Source organism: Hyla sarda, chromosome 2 (genome assembly GCF_029499605.1).
Source record: "Hyla sarda isolate aHylSar1 chromosome 2, aHylSar1.hap1, whole genome shotgun sequence".
Classification (NCBI taxonomy): Eukaryota; Metazoa; Chordata; class Amphibia; order Anura; family Hylidae; genus Hyla; species Hyla sarda.
Window position 1 is genome coordinate 306,463,417 of NC_079190.1, and position 25,180 is coordinate 306,488,596.

General features: G+C 42.9%; 1 protein-coding gene across 2 annotated transcripts in view; it reads right to left on the reverse strand.

Moving 5' to 3' along the window:
• The window catches only part of LOC130356316 (mitogen-activated protein kinase 14), a 174,012-nt gene that overhangs the window by 62,858 nt on the left and 85,974 nt on the right, over window positions 1–25,180 (reverse strand). For both annotated transcript variants that reach the window (XM_056557639.1, XM_056557638.1), the window contains exon 7: window positions 2,958–3,072. In XM_056557639.1, coding sequence (XP_056413614.1) covers window positions 2,958–3,072 — 115 coding nt within the window. The remainder of the gene's footprint in view (window positions 1–2,957; window positions 3,073–25,180) is intronic.

Consider the following 25,180-nt stretch of genomic DNA (forward strand, 5'->3'; position numbering starts at 1 on the left):
GACCTGGCTGTCAATTACAGCAGCGCTAAAGGGGTACTCCACCCCTAGAAATCTTATCCTTATCGCCGTTGCGGCACTGCGCTATCATTACTGCACAGAGCGAGTTCGCTCTGTGCGCAATGACGGGTGATAAAAAAAAAGGTGCTTGTATCAGGAGCAGAAAAGGTATTACCTCTTCTGCTCCTCTTCCACCCACCAAACATCCCTGAAGTATACTTTCTGAGATGAGAAATGGGAAGGGATATAAAAATAAATAAAAGTTCACATTTTCATTAATTTGTGAGCAGTTTGTTCTCATAACACGTTGTCCGTTAAATATAGACCACATTTTGATTTCCAAACAACTGTCTTTCTAACCTTTGTCTATGTCTTTTTTTCCCTTTATTACTTATTTTATAACCACAGTTCAAAACATGTAATGCTTTGAAAAGCATGTAAAGCTTGTCTGCTAGAGTATCCAGTGAAACCCAAAAGCACAAGACTTCTTAATCCTTAAAAGAGTTGAGAATTTTAGCACAACTGAGCAAGATGAGCACTTCTGTGTACACCAATGGGTTAGGGGCTGAAAGGCTTTTTGTCCATTGAGAAGTACTGCTCTTTGTACATATAGCTTATAAATTTAAGACGACATAGAACCTATAACAAATGTAAACCCTTCAGCCAACCGCCTAATAAGAATTTTATAGTAAAGTACACCCCTCCCTATTTTCATATAACATGTGATATAGCATAAAGTGGTACTCGGGTGGTAAACACTTTTTTTTTTTTTAAATCAACTTGTGCCAAAAAATAAAATTATTTGTAAATTACTTCTATTTAAGAATCTTAATCTTTCCAGTACTTATCAGCTGCTGTATACTACAGCGGAAGTTGCATAGTTTTTGTTAAAGAACTCAGGTCAGACAGGGTTCCCAGATCCACAAGGCGGAAAGCAAGGCAGATTTTTTTTGTCATTTTAGCCACCGGGGCATCAATTAACGGGGCTCTATCCCATGATTTAGTAACTGACTCCTCAAAGGGGTACTTCCTTTTAAAGAGTTTAGGAAAAAAAGATTTCTTCTCAGGATCTTCCCATTCCTTAATTATTTGCCTGATACTTTTACGCAAATTGAATATACGGGACTTCTTTGGGCCTAAGCCATCATAAAGGGCATCTTCGGCCGTGACCATCTCTCTACTCTTCTCAAGATTAGCAGTTCGGTGGATTGCTTTAAGGAGCTGATCAGTATCATCTGGAAAAAAGAGCAATTTGGATTTAAACTCTTCTTGCTCTTCATAAGAGGAGTAATATAGAGTAAGATTTTCCTCTTGAACACTAGGGGAACTGGAAATGGAAGGGGTGACCACAGAGGAGGCTGAAAAACCGACATTCCAGACAATTCCTAGTCCTTTAAGGGATGAATCTACCTCCTCCCGGATCATTACTCTTAGGTTGCTAGCAATTGCAGAGGACTCCTGGGCCACAACAACTCACATTTTTTATAGGCAGGATCTAATGGCTTCCTACATTCTGCACATTCTTTATTACAGGATTTAGAAGACTACTTCTTACTACCCTACTAAACAAATCCATAGCCTGACTTAGTTATCAGAATATGGAATGCAATTGAAATGATCTCACCAGAAGTAGGGTCTACTTCTGGTGAGATCATTTCAATTGCATTCCATATTCTGATAGCTAAGTCAGGCTATGGCTAAGTCAGGCTAGTGGGGCTGGAACTACTCTTCTTGGAGCATCCACCTCCCTCTGTCGAATGCTCCGACATGCTGGAGGAGTTCATTTAGCAAAATACTGCAGGGCAACCAGGAATGATCTGCTGCAGGCTGCTGCCACTGGATACTTCTGCTGCAGGCTGCTGTACTGCTGCAGGCTTGGGCGTCTGTTGCTGTGGATATTGCTGCTGGCTACCTGCCTGCTGTCCACAGGGTTCTGGACACTGAGAACGCAGACAGGGAATCCGAAAAGGAGAAATCCTGCACCGCTTTTGAATGGAGCCGGAAGTGATGCTACACTGCCGGCTTGATGTCACATCCGCCGGTGTTGCTGCGTAAGCTACGCTCCGGCGCCAGAGACGGCGCTTCTCCACAGCCCCCACCTCCTAAATACCACTGAGACTGGGGGAAGGATGGAGATGAGGACTATTGGGAGGGTGCTGTCATGAGCGATTAGGTAAATTGAACATTTAATCTTACCCTATAGGGGTACACCGGTGGAAAACACATTTTTAAAATTAACCTGGTGCCAGAAAGTTATACAGATTTGTAAATTACTTTCAGTACTTATCAGCTGCTGCATGCTCTACAGGAAGTTGTATTTCTTTCTGGTGGTCTTTTCTGTCTGACCACAGGGCTCTCTGCTGACACCTCTGTCCATATCAGGAACTGTCCAGAGCAGGAGAGGTTTGCTATGTGGATTTGCCTGTACTCTGGACAGTTCCTGACATGGACAGAGGTGTCAGCAGAGAGCACTGTGGTCAGACTGAAAAGAATTCCAGAAAGAAATACAACTTCCCGTGGAGCATACAGCAGCTGATTCTGGAAGGATTAAGATTTTTAAATAGAAGTAAAGTATCCAATTAAATCTCCAAGCGCCTGATTTATCCAGCCCACATGCGGAGGAATTTTGGATGAAGTAGTCATGTGGGCTCTGCTAATCAGTTCTTGACAGCAATCTGTCTTTTGCTGTCAATCACCGAGTAGGACCACCCGCATGACTAGTTAGCCTAGTAAGAGCAGATATTTACATGATAAAGTTATCCTTTTTCCAAAAATCTATAAAGTAATCTGCTCTGCTTTTCTTCTATAACATGATGCCTGCAGAATACACTGCATTTTTATTGTGACAGGTTCCCTTTGATGTAGGGCTGTGAGAAATTAACATTTTGTATTGGTTTAGCGGGTTTGCAAAAAGTGGCAGAAAGAATATACTCAATAAGTTATGAAAGCAAATGTTGTACCTGTCTGATTATAATGCATCCAGTTTAGCATGATTTCTGGTGCCCGATACCACCTTGTGGCAACATACCCAGTCATTTCCTCATCTGTGTGCCGAGCCAAGCCAAAGTCAAGAATCTATCAAAAAAAAATTTAGTTAAGAGGAGTCTTTAAAAGTAAATTTCACTTCTAAAAACACGGTTCACAACATGAAAAACTGAATATCTGTGTAAGTTATAGTTAACTAAGATTAACTTCTATTGGAGAAATATGGTAAGATACATGCAATTGAAATGAGCACACATCTGGAACACACAGAATTTCAAAATCCACAAAGAAAAAAAAAAGGCATGCTGTAACGTGTCATATGAAAATACAGCAGTATTTATGGCTCTAAAGAGATGAATTACTATCTTACGTGACTATCCCACAAACTAATTATGAAAGCACATGCCTTATGCACAGAACTACTCTGTATGCCAACAGGAATCCTACAAAATATTGAGTCTAGAGATGAGCAAAGTTACAGTGATTCGATTTGCCACAAACTTATCGGCTCAGCAGCTGCTGACTTTAGCCTGCATAAATTAGTTTTAGCTTTCAGGTGCTCTGGTGGGCTGGAAAAGGTGGATACAGTCTTAAGAGAGTCTCCTAGGACTGTATCCACCTTTTCCAGCCCACCAGAGCACCTGAAAGCTGAACTCATTTATGCAGGATAAGTCATCAACTGCCGAGCCGAGAAAGGTTTGTAACGAATCGAATCACTGTAACTTCGCTCATCTCAAATAGAGTCCATTCATAACTACCACAACAATCAATTAGCATCACAAATAAACAAAAAAACAAAAACACGCATGTACACACATAAGCCCAGATTTATTAATCTGTCCAAGTCTATGTATTAGCCTTAAATTGTGTTGTAAATGTTGTAAAAATATTGTGCAAAGTAAGACATTTGTAGTATCATATGCTTGACATCACAAGAGAGTTTATCACTGTCTGTGTAGATCATAGTTATTTTATCCCCCCCCCCAATCACATCATGCACCACTACTCATACGCAGTGTGCTCCACCCCCACCCGCTCCCGCAACTAGTGTCCAAACCTGCCTGCTCCCACAGTCTGTCACAGCTTCCTGAAAGGTGCCTACTGCCTAAAGTGACAGTTGCAGGCACCATATTAATATCAATCACAGAACAAATTGATATCCAGGTCTACAGAAAGAAACACTATTACAGAGGACAGCCTTTTTTGTTATGACGACGATTATTATTATCATAATTATTAAAAATCTCATTCAGGACTGAAAAAGAACACGTGATCACACCACAGCAACCGTGTAGAAAAATTATAATTTTTCTACAAGGTTGCTGTGGTGTGATCACGTGTTCTTTTTCTGTCCCGAATGGGATTTAAAAAAATAATAATAATGGCTACTTTTTAGTCTATCCTATGTGGTAGAGCATATCAATATCCCCAAGCTTTTCTAGGCTCCTAAATGGCACATCTGCTTAGTATTGCAACCAACTCGGCCGCCAGTAATTTAACGGGACTATTATATGAGTTGTGTAGTGTGCCTTTGCATAACCTGATACAGCTATAAGCAGATATGCCATTCAAGAGGATAGAAAAGCTAGGTAAGAATGTCTTATCAAGGCGTACTGGCCTCCTAAATGGCATATCTGCTTATAGCTGTATCACTTTCTGCACACTTCATAACTTGTAATTCCGGGTGCCGGGCAGGTGAATTTTTCATAGATTTAAGCCTGTATCCCCTTTATTTTTATAACGCCGGTGAGAGGTGCAGGAGTGGACAGCCCCTGGCTAATTTCAGTAGCCGGGGGGGCACCGCTAATAGCCCGGCATGTGGCGATCACTGCGGATGGTTATTTGATTGCCGCTGTGACAGTTGACAGCGGCATCTAAAGGGATCTTATACCCATCCCTGGTGGTCTAGTGGGGTGGATGGCCTCTCCCCCGGGGAGATCCACTGTGGAGGTAGTAGGAGGGCTTACCTCTGCATCCATGGCTGCCCCCCCTTGGATCTGCATTTGATTGAGCCTGCCTTGAGCAGGCTCAACCAAATGAACACAGATCAATTGAGTTCAATAGAACTGCATTGATCTGTATGAAGAATCTAATGATTTCTCCTAATAAAGTGTATTTAAAAAAAAAATGTAAAAAAGTTTAAGTTTAAAAAAAACAAACACTTATTAACCCCTTCCATATTAAAAATTCATATCATCCCCCTTTTCCATATAAAAAAATGTAAACATAATAAAAATAAACATTTATATTGGTATTGGCGGGTGCGCAATTGTCTAAACTATTGAAAAATAAAATTTTATATCCCATACTGTAAATGGCGCTAACTTAAAGAAAATACCAAATCACAGAATTGCGTTTTTTTATGTTTATATCATCATATCCCAGAAAAAATTAATAAGAGAGTTCAAAAAGTCCGATCAATACCAAAATGGTACAGATACAAACAGCAGATTATAGCCCAAAAAATGAGCCATCATACAGCCCAGTATACTGAAAATTTAAAATGTTATAGGGGTCAAGAATTATTTTATTTTTTAAAGAGTACCCGTCAAACCATATTTTGTAAACTAACTCCGATTATATTACCTAACTACTCCTAACACCCCTTCTTTCCCTTAAAAAATGTTTCCGAGCTTTAAAAAGCTGTGTATCATACCTCTCCCCTTGCACACATTGTGTGAGCAACTGGCAGGAGAAAGTGGGCGTTCCCCAGCAGATGCTACGTCATTGAAGCCTGTGAGAGCTGTGCCTTGCCATGCCCCACACACACTTCCTGAGTTTGAACTTCTGCAAATCCGGGAGGAGACCAAACTAACTGTTTGACTTGCGCAGGGAACAGAACAGAGCCACCTAGTGGCCGTTTTTTCAATCACATAAAAAACATATAAAAGGTTGAGAATTTTAACAGTAAGTAAATAGCTAATTATAATTACATAAAGAACAATATATTAATAGTTTAGTTTGGTGACAGGTACCCTTTAAAAATTTAAAAGTAAAAAGTAATTTTTTTTTTAAAAAGATAGTAAAACATCACAGAAACTAACAAATTTGGTATTTGTGTAATCAGGCAGACCTAAAGTATCAAAATAATATATAAGTTTGACCACAAGGTGAATGGTGAGAAAAAAAGAATACCTACAAATTTGTATATATATCATAAAGTGCAAATGGTGTCACAAAAAACAAGCCTCATATGAGTCTGTAGATCGAAAAAAAGGATATTTTTTTGTACTCACCGTAAAATCTCTTTCTCGTAGCCTTCACTGGGGGACACCTTACTGATGGGTATATGCTCTTGCCACTAGGAGGTGCTGACACTAGGGAAAAAAAAAAAAAGTCGGCTCCTCCCTGGCAGGATATACCCGCCCACCTGCAGTGAGGTGATCAGTTTTGTCACAAAGCAGTAGGAGAAGCCAAAAAAAGACATACGTCCAAAAGGACCCTAGAAAGGAATCCCGGATTTAAAAAAAAAATAAAAACGGAAAAAAACTATTCGGAAAAAAGATGAAGAAAGGGTGGGTGCGGTGTCCACCCAATGAAGGCTACGAGTAAGAGATTTTACGGTGAGTACAAAAAAAAAAAATCTCCTTTTCATTGGGGGACACCTTACTGATGGGATGTACCAAAGCAGTCCCCTAGTGTGGGAAAAAACCCAACCAACAGTGAAAGGGGAATCAGTTCAGAGACCGAACCCACTCAACCGTAAGGCCTGCGGACGAGATCCTGGCAGAGCCAAACGAGGCCCACAAACTGAGCTCCCGGAAGAACCGCTATCCATGGTGATGGACTAGGACACCAAGAAGAGACTGTCCTATGTAGGGACTCCAAGCCTACGGTCAATATAGAAGAAAAAAAAAAAAAAAAAGGTCGATCGGAAACCAGTGGGGCCGGAACCATCCCGGGAGGAGATAGGAAATCAACTCCAAGGAACACAGAACCAGACAGAGGGCTAGCTCGGCAGGAAAACAGAAAAAGGCACAACAAGGGAACCCTGTCCAGAGTCAACCGAGGCAAGAGAACATGGCAGAAAAAGACGCCAGGGAGAGCAGCGTACGCCTGAGCAGAAAACGAGTAGAAGAGGGGGAGACCAGAAAAACACTGGAAGAAAGAAGAAGGAGACAGGTTCTGGAGAGGCCTGTTGCATAAAAGCGATGACCGGAACAGTTGCCAACCAAAAACCTGGCCCGCCACAAGCACCTGGGAGGCAAAATGAGCTCAAGTAGCGTAAACCGGATGACCAGAACTCCCACCGCCTCGGAAGTACATGGGCCCTGAAGGAGGAGACGGAAGGGAATAAGGCCAAAAAAGGAGCAGAATGCCCTGAAAAGGAGCATCCCCGAACACCGGACCGACCGCAAGGGAACTGGAGGTACCCGGGTCACCAGGAAGACGTACTTTTAAGAATAAACTGCCAAATGGAGCATGCCGGAACACTGGAGCGGCAGACATGGGAAATGGAGGTTTGCCGAGTCACCTGGAAGACGCAAGTAAACCCAAAGTCTGTGAAACGCTCTGGGACAAACTTCTACGTCCAGACGAGACGACGTGCGGTATAGAAAGACCACCCCACCACGGAATCGCAGAGAAGTTAAGGAGGTAGAGCTGCCAGAGGCCACAACCATCAGTAAAGCCCACGAACCAGAAAGGCCGACCTAGAAAAGAAGGCACGCCACAGCATATCAGGATAGAGTCCAAGACACGAAGACTAACCAGACATGGACTTAAACAACAACAAAGATGTGGTCTCAAATGGCAGGAGGAGTTCAACCCCAAATGCGGTTGTGCATATAGGCTCGGGCGAGCAGATCCTTTGTGGTGTGTTGCTAAGGGTGATCCCCAGAATAAAAATGCATACAATGGGGGATGCCTGCAACAGACTACAAGTGCCACAATGGCATCCTACACCAGATAAACGGTGTGGATGTGTAACAATTAGAATAATACAATACAGGAATTTAGGCGCACTACTGTGGTAGATGTGAACAATGACATTGGTTAACCCTCAACACTGATGTTAAAATGAGACATATATGCACAACCGCATTTGGAGTTGAGCACCTCCTGCCATTTGAGACCACGTCTTTGTTGTTGTTTAAATCTTATACTTGGAGGTGTATAAACTCCACATTTAATGCACCTTGATCACTATTAAGGCAGCATTAAGGTCCACCTGTGAGGCCGGCAACATATCAGCCAACTTGGGTGGGGCTTATAGTCTGCCTCCCTGCTCCAATTGTATGAGTGCTCAGCCACACTGAAGGTAACTGGGAGCAGGCTGTGAGTCAGGCCTAATGCTGCTGTAATTGCCCACTAGCCCCTGGTTTTGCTTATCATGCAAAGATCGGTTAGTGTTGGGTCCTGTGCCACTTGAGAAACCTTGGCATTGGTGTGAAGGCTCAGGTATGTCCTTCATATAAGGATATACTGGCTAATGTTACATAGTTACATAGTTAGTATGGTTGAAAAAAGACATACGTCCATCAAGTCCAACCAGGGAATTGAAGTGAAGGGTGTAAGGGGATAAGGGAAAGGGATGTAGCTTTATAATTCTGCATAAGCATTAATGTTATTTTGTTCCAGGAATGTATCTAACCCGGTTTTAAAGTTGTTAATTGTTCCTGCTGTGACCAGTTCCTGAGGTAGACCGTTCCATAAATTCACAGTCCTCACGGTAAAGAAGGCGTGTCGCCCCTTTAGACTGTCTCAATTTTAACATCAGTGTTGAAGGTTAACCAATGTCATTGTTCACATCTACCACAGTAGTGCACCTAAATTCCTGTATTGTATTAACCAGACATGGACCCCAGCGGTCTGAGTGGACCAAAGCAACGTCCCATCAGGACAGGAATTGAGGAACAAAGGGAAGGTTACTCCAGAAGACCATAGTGTCGGTATAGCGCAGCTGACACGGACAAGGGAAAGGAGGAACAAACCCCTCCAGGTAGATTGCACCGAGGGAGGAGAGCAATGGCAGGACCCAAACAACAGACTGTGCTAGACCGGCTGTCGCCGAGCCATACAAGATCACAAACTCTGCCAACAGAGGGGAGTGTGCAGTCTGTATGAGCAGCAGTAGATAAAAAAAAAAAACGGAAGAGAGCCAGGCTGCAAAAGGTGCGCAGATCAGCTGATTGCTCTCAGCAAAAAAATAAGGGCCAGGCCAGGTACCCCACTTATGTAGAGGAGGGGAAAACAAGGGGTGGTCGCGATGAAGACCAGGTACAGACCATGCCAAGCTCCCTGATCCCCGTACCCCCTGTGGAAGGGGAATGGTCAAGTGTGCCAGGTACTACAGGAGCAGGGAAATGCCATCCAAAGGCAAGGGGGCAAAGTACAGGGTGGACTTAGTCCCCAGGAACCCTGCAACAAAATATCGAGGAATGGAGGATCAAACTTGTGTCCCCGAGAGATCGGAAATCTGTACACTGGTGCTGTGCAAAGATATCAAGACGTGACTATGAATGGAAGTAAGAAGTACATGCCCCCACAGCAATCAAAGTGTGGAGGGGAACACGCCAACGTGGAAAACACCGGACCCACTGAGCCATCCTGGTCGTTCTAGGGCAACAGAGCTGGCGTCTGAATCATCCTGCAGGACAGGACAAGTACCTGGAGGCGTTGTGGGGGGGGGGGGGGGTTAGGGGATGATGAACCAACTGTGTCGCCCAATTATGCCCCAAGCCGGAACAGTGGTGCCTAACAGTCGGAAACCTGTGGAAACAAAATCACAGGAAGGCTCGAGGAAAGGCCCACCGAAGGAAAGGGAAGGAGGGCTCTACACGTGTAGAGTGGCCTAGCACATGTAGAGACACAGACATGGTTACCACCTGATAGTGGGGTACCAAGACTGCAGGCAGGAAAGAAAGTGCAGACATCCAAAATTCTGCAAGCCTGGAACACAGGCTAGAAGGGGAACAGAAAATGCAGCTGTTTCTGTGAAAGTCCATGGAACTTGCAGGAAACGCCCACACATTTCCTAAAGGTGCCAAAGGAAACATGCAGACACAGTCTGACAGGCAGGTATAAAAGATCCAATGGAACCACTGAGACACTCTTGGAACTTAACCTGGAAAATGAATCACCGGACTGTAGCTGTGGGAGCGGCAAGAATGGGGAAAGTGACCTGGCAGAGTAGAAACCATGCAAACACCGTCTGGATATATGGCCTAGGGACCATGGTCACACCGGTTGCAGTAGACAGAATCTCACACCGAAAAAGGGCTACCAGCCTTCGGCCTAGAGAGCGGCAGGCATGTAGGAAGGAACCTGATAAAGGAGGGAACCCTGCAAACCAGTATGTGGTGTATTGTATTGGGTCCATGGAGCAACATGGGGAGACTAACTTGAAACTACACCATAGCAGTGGATAACCTGAATTACCGTCCACGGCATGGGAAGTGTATGGTAGTGGACCCGAAGTAGTAAAAGCCCATGTAGACAACCGTTGGGCTGACTGGTATAGGATTCCTGAATGCTCAGGAAGAGACCCAGCAGACGAAAGTCTGGCTGACTGGTATCAGTACAGAGTACCTGCAGGGACCCTCATCCAGAGTCCTTACACCAGCAGAGAGGTACGGGAAACCTGACCAAGCACGTGGCAGCCCAGAGATGGGAGATCAACAGAGATGGGGACAGTGCAAACAGCAGTCTGGCTGAACAAGTACACTTCCAGGCGCTGGATAAAAGGGGACAGCCAGATAGGCGATCACTGTGCCCCATTGCCACATGTGGGAATGAGGGGAGGCCTAGGAGCTGTGGATAGTGTCCCCGCCACCTTGGGAGATCAAGGGAGGCTGAGGAGCCATGGAATGCAGCCCCATTACCTTGTCTAGAATCCATGGAACACGTCTTTATATGCCTCGTAGAGGAGGGGAGTACTGGAACTTCCAGTGACAGATACATCAGCTGTGTGATGTGAGGAAACCATGCAGACCACTGTCTGGCTTACTGGTATGGGTCCATAGGATACAGTGGGTCATTCCTTTGGACACCTCGCACAGCAGTGGGGAACTGGAATTCCAGCCGCAGATACATCAGCTGTGTGATGTGAGGAAACCATGCAGGCCACTGTCTAGCTTACTGGTATGGGTCCATAGTAGAGAACGGGTCACTCCATCGGACACCTGCACTAGTAGTGGGGTACTGGCGTGCCAGCAACGGACGTGGCAGCTGAGAGATGAGTGAACGGAAAGCCTACTGTCAGACATATCGACATCAGGACCAATCAAAGCCCACGCAGGGACGCTTCCACGGAGACCTCGCACTAGACGTAAGGATCCGGAGCACTAGCCACAGAAGCCCGTAGAGGAGGGAATCATATTGTATGACATGCCAGGACACCCCCTTGATGGGTGACCGGACATATACTTATGGAACGCTTCAAAGTTGCATGTCATCCTAGTGCAGGCGCCATTCAATATGCACAGTATGGTACCAATATGTCTGTTAATTTATTATATTCATTAATTTATTAATATATTTATTGGTGTATGGTATATGTACTGCCAAAGCCAGCACAGAAAAAAAAAAATGTAAGCTGACATAACAGATACTATATTTGATCTGCCACAAGGCACAGGATCTGGGTAGAATAACCAGATCTAGAAGAAATAACCACCATTGGCCACTAGAAGCAGCAGTGCTGTACACCAATACACCCTTGCTTTTTTTTTCTTCTTAAAACAAAGTTAAACAGAAACCCAGGAGAGCGGAGAACAGCACGGGAGAAAAGTGTGCGCTGTCCACGTCCCCCCGGAAGAAGGGGTAAGTTAACCCCTGGAGCACGCCGGACAGGGGGGGGGGGGGGGGGGGGAAGGAAGGACCGGAACGGCGCTGCAGTAATGGCGCCTCAGCCACGGGCAGATAATAAAAGCCCAGTGGCTGCGGCCTGGGGACAGAAACAGACTGCCCGGCCCGATTGTGTGCTTGGAAAAAACCCACCCCCGGGTGCCGCCAATAAGAAGCCTAACATTAATGAAGCTGGGGACTAAACTTACAAAGTGCCGGCAGGATGGCCCTTGTCTAGGCCAATTTTCTATCCACTTGTCTAGGCCAATTTTCGCTTTTACGCTCATTTTTTCCTCCTCGCCCTATAATAGCCATAACTACCTACTATAATGATACCTTTTAATTTTTTAATAACATTCTCTGATCCAAAATATATACATTAGGTGAAGTGAAATTGAAATAGTAAAAGATAATTTAGCAGATTTGGTGGTTTTTCTTTTCTACGCCATTTACCTTGTGGTTACCTTGGAAAAAACCCACCCCCGGGTGCCGCCAATAAGAAGCCTAACATTAATAAAGCTGGGGACTAAACTTACAAAGTGCCGGCAGGATGGCCCAGCCGCATTAGCTGGAGACAGCCACACGGTCGGGGAGCCGGTCGCCAGGAAGATAGATGCGGCATCCAGCACCCGCTGCAGAGCGGTGGCCACATCAGGACTAGGTCGGAGGAAGAAATATGGCATGGTCGGTCCTGTCCCACCCTACTGCACCCCCTGGCCGCATGAGATCAGAGACCCGCCAGCCAAGGAGGTAAGAAAACGTGGGCAGCTTGCTGAGCCTGGTGCAAACAGCAAGGATAGGGGGGCACCCACATGAAAAAAGGGGAAAGTGGGAAACAGATCACCGGCCCGGCCTCTAAAGGTATAGTGCCGCCGGCAACGCAGAGGCCATGGGAGGTCCAGCACAGCCATGTGGAATGGCAGCTGAACATGAGAGAAAGGGGACTCCTGGGTGAGCAAGAGGGAGGGGGAAGGGGTGGGGGGTTGTAGTACACTCACCCAAGGCTCCATCTTCTCACCCTGAAGTCTTCAATCAGCTTAGGGCCACACTGTATCATACCAGGCTAAGATAGCGGGGTGAGCAGGGGTAGTGGGGGACCCGGACCCAGGGTACAACCTCAAGACGCTGGCAAGAAGGGGTTTACAGTACATGCTCTATGTCTGTGCCCCTATTCCAGGGGTGTGGAAATTTTATTTAAAAAAAAAAAAAAAAACTACTTGTCCACAGGACTAAAATGGAGCAAAATCTACTTGCCCCTCATGACTATCCACTTGTCTAGGCCAATTTTCGCTTTTACGCTCATTTTTTCCTCCTCGCCCTATAATAGCCATAACTACCTACTATATAATGATACCTTTTAATTTTTTAATAACATTCTCTGATCCAAAATATATACATTAGGTGAAGTGAAATTGAAATAGTAAAAGATAATTTAGCAGATTTGGTGGTTTTTCTTTTCTACGCCATTTACCTTGTGGTCAGATAACATGTTAGTTTCACACTTTAGGTCGCCTGATTACAGTAATACCAGATTTGTATAGTTTACGTCACTTTTTACAAATTTTAAAAAAATTCGGAACTTTTTCGAATTTTAATTGCCAATTTTGTGACTCCTGTAGCTTCCCCCCCCCCCCCCCCCCCACACACACATAACAGGCTGTATGAGGGCTAATTTTTTGCGCCATAATCTGTTTTTTGTATAGGTACCATTTTGGTATTGATCTGACTTTTCAACCTCTTCAGGATGCCGGGCGTATGCTTACGCCCTGCATCCCGAGTCCTTAAGGACGTGGGGCATATGCATACGCCCGTGGGAATTCTGGTCCCCGCCGCTAGCCGGTTGGGGACCGGACCGGGATGCCCCCCCCACCCCCATGTCGCCGATCACAAAAAATCACATGACAATTCAGACATGTGATTTTCTGCTATTCCGGGCTGATCAGGTCTCTGGTGACCCGATCACCCGGAAAATAGGGATGATCGGAGCTGTCAGTGACAGCCTCGATTATCCTGAGGGATAGGAGCGAGGTCGCAGTGCTGCGATCTCCTCCTATCCCCTGCCATTGGTCAGAACTGATTCTGACCAATGGCAGCGCAGGATACTGGATGCCGGGCAGAACGGGGGGAGAAGATGGAGGCCGGTACCTGAGAAGAAGATGCCTGGGGACCGCAGATCGTCGCTGGAGACAGGCGCAGGTAGGGAAAAGACGGTGGCGATCTAAAGGGATAATAGCCAGCCGCAGTGATCACCGCATGCTGGCTATTAGCGGCGGCCCCCGGCTACTGAGAACAGCCGGGGGCTGCAGAGTATGGAGCGGGCAGGAGTCCGGAGCCCTCTCCATACAGACTGCTGAGTGCCGCAAGCTGGCTGGAAAATTGCGCCCCGTGCAGAACTGCATCCGTTCCTTCATTCAGTTCTCCGAAGGTTTCCAAAGCTATAGCTGGGGGGAGCGAAGGCAGAGGACGCAGGTCTGCACAGGTCTGCATGCCCTCCATCTCCCCCTTCAGGTCTGCATGGCAGAAAGAAGGCAGAGCAGGGGAGAGATGACATACACAGCTTCTCATCTCCCCTCCCCCCACTGCCTTCAGAGGATGCAAGTTTTTACAGTCGGGGGCTGCAGAGTACAGAGCGGGCAGGAGTCGGGAGCTGTAAAGGCCCTTGCCCGAAGCTGGGCTAAGGGCCGGAAAAATGTACCTGCCCGGCGCCTGGAACTACATGTCCCAGGCGTCGGGCGATAGGAATTCCACATCCCTGATTATTCTTCTGAACCCTCACCTGAAAAAGGGAAACAGAAGGGAGAAAAAAAACCTAACTAAACAGCCCTTACTAGAAAATAGACCTGTGTCTTGCCTCCTACTGACACTAGCTAATAACTGATTACCTCACCGCAGGTGGGCGGGTATATCCTTGCCAGGGAGGAGCCGACTTTTTCCTAGTGTCAGCGCCTCCTAGTGGCAAGAGCAGATACCCATCAGTAAGGTGTCCCCCAATGAAGAGCGACCAAGAAATAAGAGTTATGGCTATTATAGGGCGAGGAAGAAATAACAAAAGTTCAAAAACTAATAAAGGCCTTATTTACATGGATGAAATTATTTTGTCTACCGGGACAAGTGAATTTTCATGAGGAACAAGTACAGGGTGGGCCATTTATATGGATACACCTTAATAATATGTGAATGGTTGGAGATATTAACTTCCTGTTTGTGGCACATTAGTATATGTGAAGGGGGAAACTTTTCAATATGGGTGGTGACCATGGTGGCCATTTTGAAGTCTGCCATTTTGAATCCAACTTTTGTTTTTTCAATAGGAAGAGGGTCATGTGACACATCAAACTTATTGGGAATTTCACAAGAAAAACAATAATGTGCTTGATTTTAACGTAACTTTATTCTTTAATGAGTTATTTAGAAGTTTCTAACCACTTCTAAAATGTGTTCAATGTGCTGCCCATTGTGTTGGATTGTCAATGCAACCCTCTTCTCCCACTCTTCACACACTGATAGCAACACCACAGGTGAAATGCTAGCACAGGCTTCCAGTATCCGTAGTTTCAGGTGCTGCATATCTCGTATCTTCACAGCACAAACTATTGCCTTCAGATGACCCCAAAGATAAAAGTCTAAGGGGCTCAGATCGGGAGACCTTGGGGGCCATTCAACTGGCCCACAACGACCAATCCACTTTCCAGGAAACTGTTCATCTAGGAATGCTCGGACCTGACACCCATAATGTGGTGGTGCACCATCTTGCTGGAAAAACTCAGGGAACGTGCCAGCTTCAGTGCATAAAGAGGGAAACACATCGTCATGTAGCAATTTTGCATATCCAGTGGCCTTGAGGTTTCCATTGATGAAGAATGACCCCACTGGCTTTGTACCCCATATACCACACCATACCATCAATTTTTGTGTTCCAACAGTCTTGGAGGGATCTATCCAATGTGGGTTAATGTCAGACCAATAGCGGTGGTTTTGTTTGTCAACTTCACCATTCACATAAAAGTTTGCCTCATCACTGAGCAAAATCTTCTGTGTAAACTGAGGGTCCTGTTCCAATTTTAGTTTTGCCCATTCTGCAGCACCTGAAACTATGGATACTGGAAGCCTGTGCTAGCATTTCTCCTGCAGTGTTGCTATCAGTGTGTGAAGAGTGGGAGAAGAGGGTTGCATTGACAATCCAACACAATGGGCAGCACATTGAACACATTTTAGAAGTGGTCAGAAACCTGTACATAACTCATGAAAGAATAAAGTTACGTTAAAACCAAGCACATCATTGTTTTTCTTGTGAAATTCCCAATAAGTTTGATGTGTCACATGACCCTCTTCCTATTGAAAAAACAAAAGTTGGATTCAAAATGGCCAACTTCAAAATGGCCGCCATGGTCACCACCCATCTTGAAAAGTTTCCTCCCTCACATATACTAATGTGCCAAAAACAGGAAGTTAATATCACCAACCATTCCCATTTTATTAAGGTGTATCCATATAAATGGCCCACCCTGTAGATTGTGTTCTGTTTTAGTCCCTTGAACAAGTAGTTTTTTTTTATTTTAATTTCCACACCCCTGTAAACAGATATGCCATTCAAGGTCCTGGAAAGGGTGTGTGACAGTCAGACCGTGTAAAGACTAATGACCCTATAATAATCACAGGGTCTGACTATCACACTATAAGCAGATATGTCAGTCATTCAGGAGACTGGGAAAGTTAGGTAATACATTTTCACCTAGCTTTTCTATGCTCCCGAGTGGCATATCTGCTCCCTCAGGTACTATAGAAAGGTCATGCAGTACAACACACAGTGGCGGATCCGGGGGTGATGGGGAAGGTGGGGTGCAACAGGCCAATTGCCCACAACCCCAGCCCCCCCAGATTAACCCCTTATGGACGCAGGGTTTTTCAGTTTTTACATTTTCACTTTTTCCTCATCACCTTCTAAAAATCATAACGTTTTCAATTTTGCACATAAAATTCCATATGATGGCTTACTTTTTGCGCCACCAATTCTACTTTGCAGTGACATCAGTCATTTTACCCAAAAATCCACAGCGAAACAGAAAAAAAAATTAATTGTGCACCAAAATTGAAGAAAAAATGCCATTTGGTAAATATTGGGGGCTTCCCTTCCTTCACAGTTCCTTTTTCGGTAAAAATGACACCATATCTTTATTCTGTAGGTCCATACGGTTAAAATGATACCCTACTTATATAGGCTTGATTTTGTTGACTTCTGAAAAAAGTCATAACTACCGGTACATGAAGGAAAATTTATACGTTAAAAATTCTCATCTTCTGCCCCCTATCTTTTTTTTTTTTTTTCTGCGTACGGGCCAGTATGAGGGCTCATTTTTTGCGCTGTAATCTGAAGATTTTACCGGTACCCGTTTTGTATTGATCGGACTTTTTGATCGCTTTTTATTTATTTTTCCATGATATAAAAAGTGACCAAAAATACGCTATTTTGGACTTTGGAATATTTTTGCACGTACGCCATTGACCGTGCAGTTTAATTAATTATATATTTTTATAATTCAGACATTTCAGCACGCAACGATATCACATATCTTAATTTTTTTATGGGAAAAGGGGAGAGATTCAAACTTTTATTAGGGAAGGGGTTAAATGACCTTTATTAACTTTTTTTTGCAGTCTTAGGGGGCTATAACACTGCACACACTGATCTTTACACAGATCCCTGTAAAGCCATAGCTTTTGCATGGATCAGTGTTATAGGCTGTCAATTGCTCAAGCCTGTATCTCAGGCAGGAGCATCCCCCGGGAATGGTGAGGATAATGATTTTACCCTATATAACGCTTTGCCAAGTATTATATAGGGTCAAATCTGACGATTGGTTCCCTTTAAGCCCTCAACAACACAGGCAATTCTCTTTGTTACGTTTTTTTTTTTACCCTCTTGCCTATTAAGAGACATAATGCTTACTTTTCCTTCCTCAAAGCCATTTGAGGGCTTGTTTTTGTGTGACCAATTGTGCTCTGTAATCACACCTTTGATTGTACAATAAAATGTATGGCGAAAAAAAAATATTTGGGGGGTGGAGGTGTAACTTCTAGGGGGTAATACTGACAGTATAGTTATTCTGTAGGTCAATACAAATAAAAACAGCACCCATTATAACAATCACAGCCACGGGCGGGAGGTTTCTCCTCTAGCTGTCGCACTCTTTCAATCCATACCCCCAAGACAGCAAGCATAGTGGATCCCTGTGTGGTTAGCGATTATGTGCTGGAATCAGTGATGCATCCAGCACCATCTTAAAGGGGTACTCCGGTGAAATCCTTCCTGTACTTATTAGCTGCTGAATACTACAGAGGAAATTCTTTTCTTTTTGGAATTCTCTCTTATGACATCACGAGCACAGTGCTCTTTGCTGATGTCATTATAATAATAATGATAACTCTTTATTGCTGTCCTTAGTGGGATTTGAACCCAAGGCCCCAGCACTGTAAGGCAGCAGTGCTAACCACTGAGCCACCATGCTGCCCTTAGCATACATCTGCTATGCACGGTTGCTAAAATGGACAGAGATGTCAGCAGAGAGCACTGTGCTCGTGAGGTCATCAGTGTTCCAAAAAGAAAGGAATTTCCTCTGTAGCATTCAGCAGCTAATAAGTACTGGAAGGATTAAGATTTTTTAATAGAAGTAATTTACAAATATGTTTAACTTTCTGGCACCAGTTGATTTAAAAGAAAAAAGGTTTTCACTGGAGTACCCCCTTTAAGCCATTCGGTATCTGTATAGATGAGGGACAGTGTTGATTAGGTTAGCTAGGAGTTTAACCCCTTCGGGACCAGGCCAATTTTGGCCTGAAAGGGTTACTCCGGTGGAAAAACAAATCTTTTAAAATCAACAGGTGCCTGAAATTTAAACAGATTTGCAAATTACTTCTATATAAAAATCTTTATTCTTTCAGTACTTAGCTGCTGTATGCTACAGAGGAAGTTGTACAGTTCTCTTCTGTCTGACCACACTGTTCTCTGCGGACACCTCTGTCCATGTCAGGAACTGTCCAGAGCAGGAGAGTATATGTTAGAAGCCCCTGTAAATCACCCCATTATAAGAACTGCACACCTCAACGTAATCCAAATGACATTTGGGAAGATTAACATTTTAGGTGTTTCACAGAAATTAAAGCAAAGTAAAACTAAAAAAATGATGTTTTCATTGGCATTTGGTCACTTTATTTTAGGAGGTGGTACAAATTAGAAAAAAAAAAGTTCTGTCATTTTTTTATTATTTTTTTTTACTCTAAATCTCTATGCTGTATAAATGACATTATTTTTAGTCTGTCATCACAAAAAACGACAAAATGTGATGGCAATTTTTTGGGGATACATGTGACATATGGATCACTTTTTATTTTAGTTTTACAGATGTGGCATTGATATAAAGTAGTAAATTTGGCAAGGTTTTTTAAAATGATTTTTTTATGGAATTAATTGTGCGGGTTAAATAATGTGATCGTTTTATTGCTTGGGTTGTTACTGACGCAACAATACCAAATGTATGTATATCATTTTTTCCCCTTTGGGGGGGGGGGGTGAAGATTGTGTATTTAGTTTATTTTCATTGTTAATTTTTTATTTATTTACTTTTCTTTTTTTACTGTCCCACTTGGGGACTTTACGCATAAAATACATTGCAGTACAGATCTGCACTGCACTGTATTATGTATTATGTAAACGGCTATCCGGCGGAAGCTGAAGCAGTCCGCGCTGCCGGATAGCCGTTTATGCGATGGCCTCGACATAAGAAAGCATCGTATGTTGATGCTGGCTTCAACATGTGATGGCCTCTGAGAGGCCATCGTATGTTGAAATGATCGTATGTCGGGGCCATCGCGGGTCGGGGGGGTGGAGTCACTGTATATAATATATATATATATATATATATATATATATATATATATATATATATATATATACACACACACACACACACACTTATACATAGTCATAGCTGTAAATGTTGGCCCCCCAGAAATTTTTCAAGAAAATTGAGTATTTCTCACAGAAAAGGATTACAGTAACACATGTTTTGCTGTACACATGTTTATTCCCTTTGTGTGTATTGGAACTAAACAAAAAAAAGGAGGAAAAAAAAGCTAATTGGACATAATGTCACACCAAAGTCCAAAAATGGGCTGGAAAAAATTATTGTCACCCTTTCAAAATGTGGAAAAATAAGATTGTTTCAAGCATGTGATGCTCCTTTAAACTCACCTGGGGCCAGGAACAGGTGTGGGCAATATAAAAAAAATCACACCTGAAAGCAGATAAAAAGGAGAGAAGTTCACTTCGTTTTTGCATTGTGTGTCTGTGTGCCCCACTAAGCATGGACAACAGAAAGAGGAGAAGAGAACTGTCTGAGAACTTGAGAACCAAAATTGTGGAAAAATATCAACAATCTCAAGGTTACAAGTCCATCTGCAGAGATCTAGATTTGCCTTTGTCCACAGTGCGCAACATCATCAAGAAGTTTGCAACCCATGGCACTGTAGCTAATCTCCCTGGGCGTGGACGGAAGAGAAAAATTGATGAAAGGTGTCTATGCAGGATAGTCCGGATGGTGGATAAGCAGCCCCAAACAAATTCCAAAGATATTCAAGCTGTCCTGCAGGCTCAGGGAGTATCAGTGTCAGCGCAAACTGTCGACATTTAAATTAAACGCTATGGCAGAAGACCCCACTGCTGACACAGAGACATAAAAAAGTAAGACTACATTTTGCCAAAATGAACTTGAGTAAGCCAAAATCCTTCTGGGAAAACATCTTGTTGACAGAGGAGACCAAGATCAAGCTTTTTGGTAAAGCACATCATTCTACTGTTTACCGAAAATGGAATGAGGCCTACAAAGAGAAGAAAACAGTACCTACAGTGAAATATGGTGGAGGTTCAATGATGTTTTGGGGTTTTGCCACCTTTGGCACTGGGTGCCTTGAATGTGTGCAAGGCATCATGAAATCTGAGGATTACCAATGGTTTTTGGTTTAAAATTGTTGTTGGGAAAAGGCACCCTGCCAATAAGACCTGGAGCAGTATGCAAAGGAAGAGTGGTCCAACATTCCGGCTGAGAGGTGTAAGAAGATTATTGATGGTTATAGGAAGCGACTGATTTCAGTTACTTTTTCCAAAGGGTGTGCAACCAAATATTAACCCCTTAAGGACCAAGGACGTACTGGTACGTCCTTGGTCCTGCTCCGGTGATATAACGCAGGGTTACACGGTAACCCCGCATCATATCACGGCGGGCCCGGCGTCATAGTGAAGCCGGGACCCGCCGCTAATAGCGCGCAGCGCCGTTTGCAGCGCCGCGCGCTATTAACCCTTTAGCCGCGCGCTCAGAGCTGAGCCGCGCGGCTAAAAGTGAAAGTTGCCGGTTAACTCAGTGGGCTGTTCGGGATAGCCGCGGCAGGACAGCCGAACAGCTTACAGGACAGCGGGAGGGCCCCTACCTGCCTCCTCGCTGTCCGATCGCCGAATGAATGCTCAGTGCCTGAGATCCAGGCATGAGCAGTCATGCGGCAGAATCATCGATCACTGGTTTCCTATGAGAAACCAGTGATCAATGATAAAGATCAGTGTGTGCAGTGTTATAGGTCCCTATGGGAGCTATAACACTGCAAAAAAAAGTGGAAAAAAAAAAGTGAATGAATTTCATTTAACCCCTCCCCTATTAAAAGTTTGAATCACCCCCCTTTTCCCATTAAAAAAAAAAAAAAAAAACAGTGTAAATAAAAATAAACATATATGGTATCTCCGCGTGCGGAAGTGTCCAAATTATAAAAATATATAATTAATTAAACCGCTTGGTCAATGGCGTGCGCGCAAAAAAATTCCAAAGTCCAAAATAGTGCATTTTTGTTCACTTTTTAGATCATTTAAAAATGAATAAAAACTCCTATCAATGCACAGATGGTACCGTTAAAAACTTCAGATCACTGCACAAAAAATGAGCCCTCATACCGCCCCATACACGGAAAAATAAAAAAGTTATAGGGGTCAGAAGATGACAATTTTAAACGTATTAATTTTCCTGCATGAAGTTATGATTTTTTCCAGAAGTACGACAAAATCAAAACTATATAAGTAGGGTATCATTTTAATCGTATGGACCTACACAATAAAGATAAGGTGTCATTTTTACCGAAAAATGTACTACGTAGAAACGGAAGCCCCCAAAATTTACAAAACGGTGTTTTTTTTTTTCAATTTTGTCGCACAATGATTACAAAGTAGAATTGGTGGCGCAAAAAATAAGCAATCATATGGATTTTTAGGTGCTAAATTGAAAGAGTTATGATTTTTTAAAGGCAAGGAGCAAAAAACGAAAATGCAAAAACGGAAAAAAAAAACGGTCCTTAAGGGGTTAAGTTAAGGATGCCAATAATTTAGCCCAGCCCATTTTTGGAGTTTGCTGTGATTTATGTCCAATTTTCTTTTTCCCTCCCTTTTTTGGTTTAGTTCCAAAGGGAATAAACATGTGTATAGCAAAACATGTGTTACTGCAATCCTTTTCTGTGAGAAATACTTCATTTTCTTGAAAAATTTCAGGGGTGCCAACATTTATGGCCATGACTGTATATCTGTGTGTGTATATATTTATTTATTTGAATTTAATTTTTTTTCATCCTGAAGTAAGAGTTTGGGAAAAATTTAAGCACCACACCCCACCCCCACTTTTTTTTTTAATGCAATTTTACAAAATCCTGCCCCCTATAAATATAAAAAATGGCCCATAGGGCATGCTTTCCTCAGACACCAAAACTGCCAATGAGGGAGAGGAGAAATAGCACACCCTCATTTCTTCCTCCCTCACCTCATCATCATCCATTACATAGCTTATTAGGTTGAAAAAAGACCAGAGTCCCTCTAGTTCAACCTATATCCCTAATAAGTCCCTACTGAGTTGATGCAAAGGAAGGCAAAAAAAACCTCATAGGTAAAAATTCCTTCCAGACTCCAAATATGGAATAAATATCAGAATAAATCCCTGGATCAACATTCTAAGATAAGACAAAAAAAGAATTCCTAGTGGAATATTGTGATGGTAAGATGCCGTGTACAGAGTATTGCACCTTACCGCGTGTTGTGCTGATTGCGGGAGTGTAGACTTACTTGACGAAGAACCTGGTCCAGATTCAAACTAAGTTGATTTTTTTTTAATAACATTTTATTGGCATTTCCATGAAATTACAGGAAAGGAAAACAATGTCCAAATTGGAATAATAAACAAAACAAATAGGGCAACTGACAATGTCAGATGAGGCACGTTACATCATATTTTAAGTGTACATAGTCCTTGGGGGTATCAAGATTATGGTAAACCAGGGCTATTCCTTTTCATGGGCGAAGACCTATTCGGCCTGGAGTAGAGGAGTTAGCAAAAACGAGCCACCTACAAAATGTCTAACATGGTATGCATGTAGAGTAGACAAGTGTTGTTAGTAACATTTATGTTACCTTCCAAATCTCTGTGATATAATCGGTTATCATTTGCCAGTAAGTTAAAGTGAATGGACACGTCCAGACACCATGCCATAAGTTGGTTAGGGGGGTAGAACATTTCGGGCAGGCTGTCAGCCTGTCCGTGAAATCAAGGGAAGGTAAAATATTAAATCCGTACAGCGCCTTGTGTGCTAGTTTAAAGTATGTCTCTCTCCACCTTTCATTAATAATGCAGCGACGGACAATGTTCCACCCCTGCATTATACAGTCAGAGATGTCCTCATCTGGTATCCATGCCGACCAGGAAGAGAATAAAGTGTCTGGATCCAGTTTGAGAAGCACTTTTTTAATGGTTGGGTATATCATGGAGATTGATAGTTTACGTGGACTTTCACCAATCAAACAATCTAATGCGTGATCAGAAGATTCCTTATCAAGGTTGATCAATCGTTTAGTGAAAAAAGAATGGAATTGGTTCAGGGCAAACATGTGAGAAGGGGGAAGCCCATATTTAGTCAGCAAAACTGAGGGGGGTAACCAACACTTAGCCTGTCTGTCTATAATGTCTTTCACTGTCTTTAGACCCTTTTCCAACCATATGGTACGGGTGGTAAGGGATATTCCTGCTTACCTGCCTCTACGTCTTCTGATTGGCGATCTATCGCTCCTTGCCTGCTCAACAGGCAGAAGCAGCAGAGCGCATAGAACACTGATCAATGCTATGCTACGCGGTCATAAATGTCCGGACTATTAGAATATAAAGCGAGCTAAAAACACATGGTCAATGGCGTACATGTAAAAAAAAAAAAATAAATCAAAGTCCAAAATTGTGCATTTTTGGTCACTTCATATAACATACAAATATTAATAAAAAGTGATCAAAAAGTCCCATCAAAAGAAAAATGGTACCAATAAAAACTACAGAAGATGGCGCAAAAAAATAAATAAAAAAGTTATAGGGGTCAGAAGATGCCAATTTTAAACATAATTTTGGTGCATGTAGTTTATAATTTTTTTAAGTATTAAAATAAAAACAAATTGGGTATCCTTGTAACTGTATGGACCTACATAATAAAGATAAGGTGTCAGTTTTACGGAAAAAGTGCACTGCATAGAAATGGGAGCCCCCAAAAGTTACAAAATGGCTTTTTAAAAATTTCTCACGACAATTTTTTTTTGTTGCACCGCAGGTTATATTATAAAATAAGTGATGACGTGACAAAGTACAATTGGTGATGCAAAATTGACAGCGTTATGAAGAAGGAAAAAACGAAAATGCAAAAACGAAAATTTGCTTACGATGAAAATGAGCTGAGTTTCTAAGGGGTACATTTTTTTTATATAAACTTCTTATATGAAAATGAGTATGCTTAAAATCCTCTTGTGATCACTGTAACACTATTACTTTTCAATATATAGGGCTGTATGAGAGTTCATTATAATATATTATATATATATATATATATATATATATATATATATATATATATATATATATTTATTTATTTATTGATGCTGGATTCCCTGGCCAGATACCATATGGCGGCGTTTATTTTATTTGACAAACTATTTTACTCACTATTTTTTTTACCTTATATGTGACTACTCCTTTCAATCTACTCCAAATGCAAACACTAAACAATGCTGTCTCAAAGCATAGCATTGCTCAATAATATCTGTGCTCCATTAGTACAGGCTGCCTGCACTGTTGGAACGATGATCACATAGATGGAAGCCCTCCATCTGTGCTTTCAGCTGGTCGGAACCTGTGATTTTGTTGCTGTGATCCCGGTCAACTACTTGAGGTAACGGCAGATATTTTAGCACTTAAAGTTGATTGCGGCATCTAAAGAGTTAATGCCAGACAACAGTCCATTTGGCATTGTCTATCATTAGTATTGGGACCTGGCTGCTGACTGTTGCCGGGACCCACTAGGT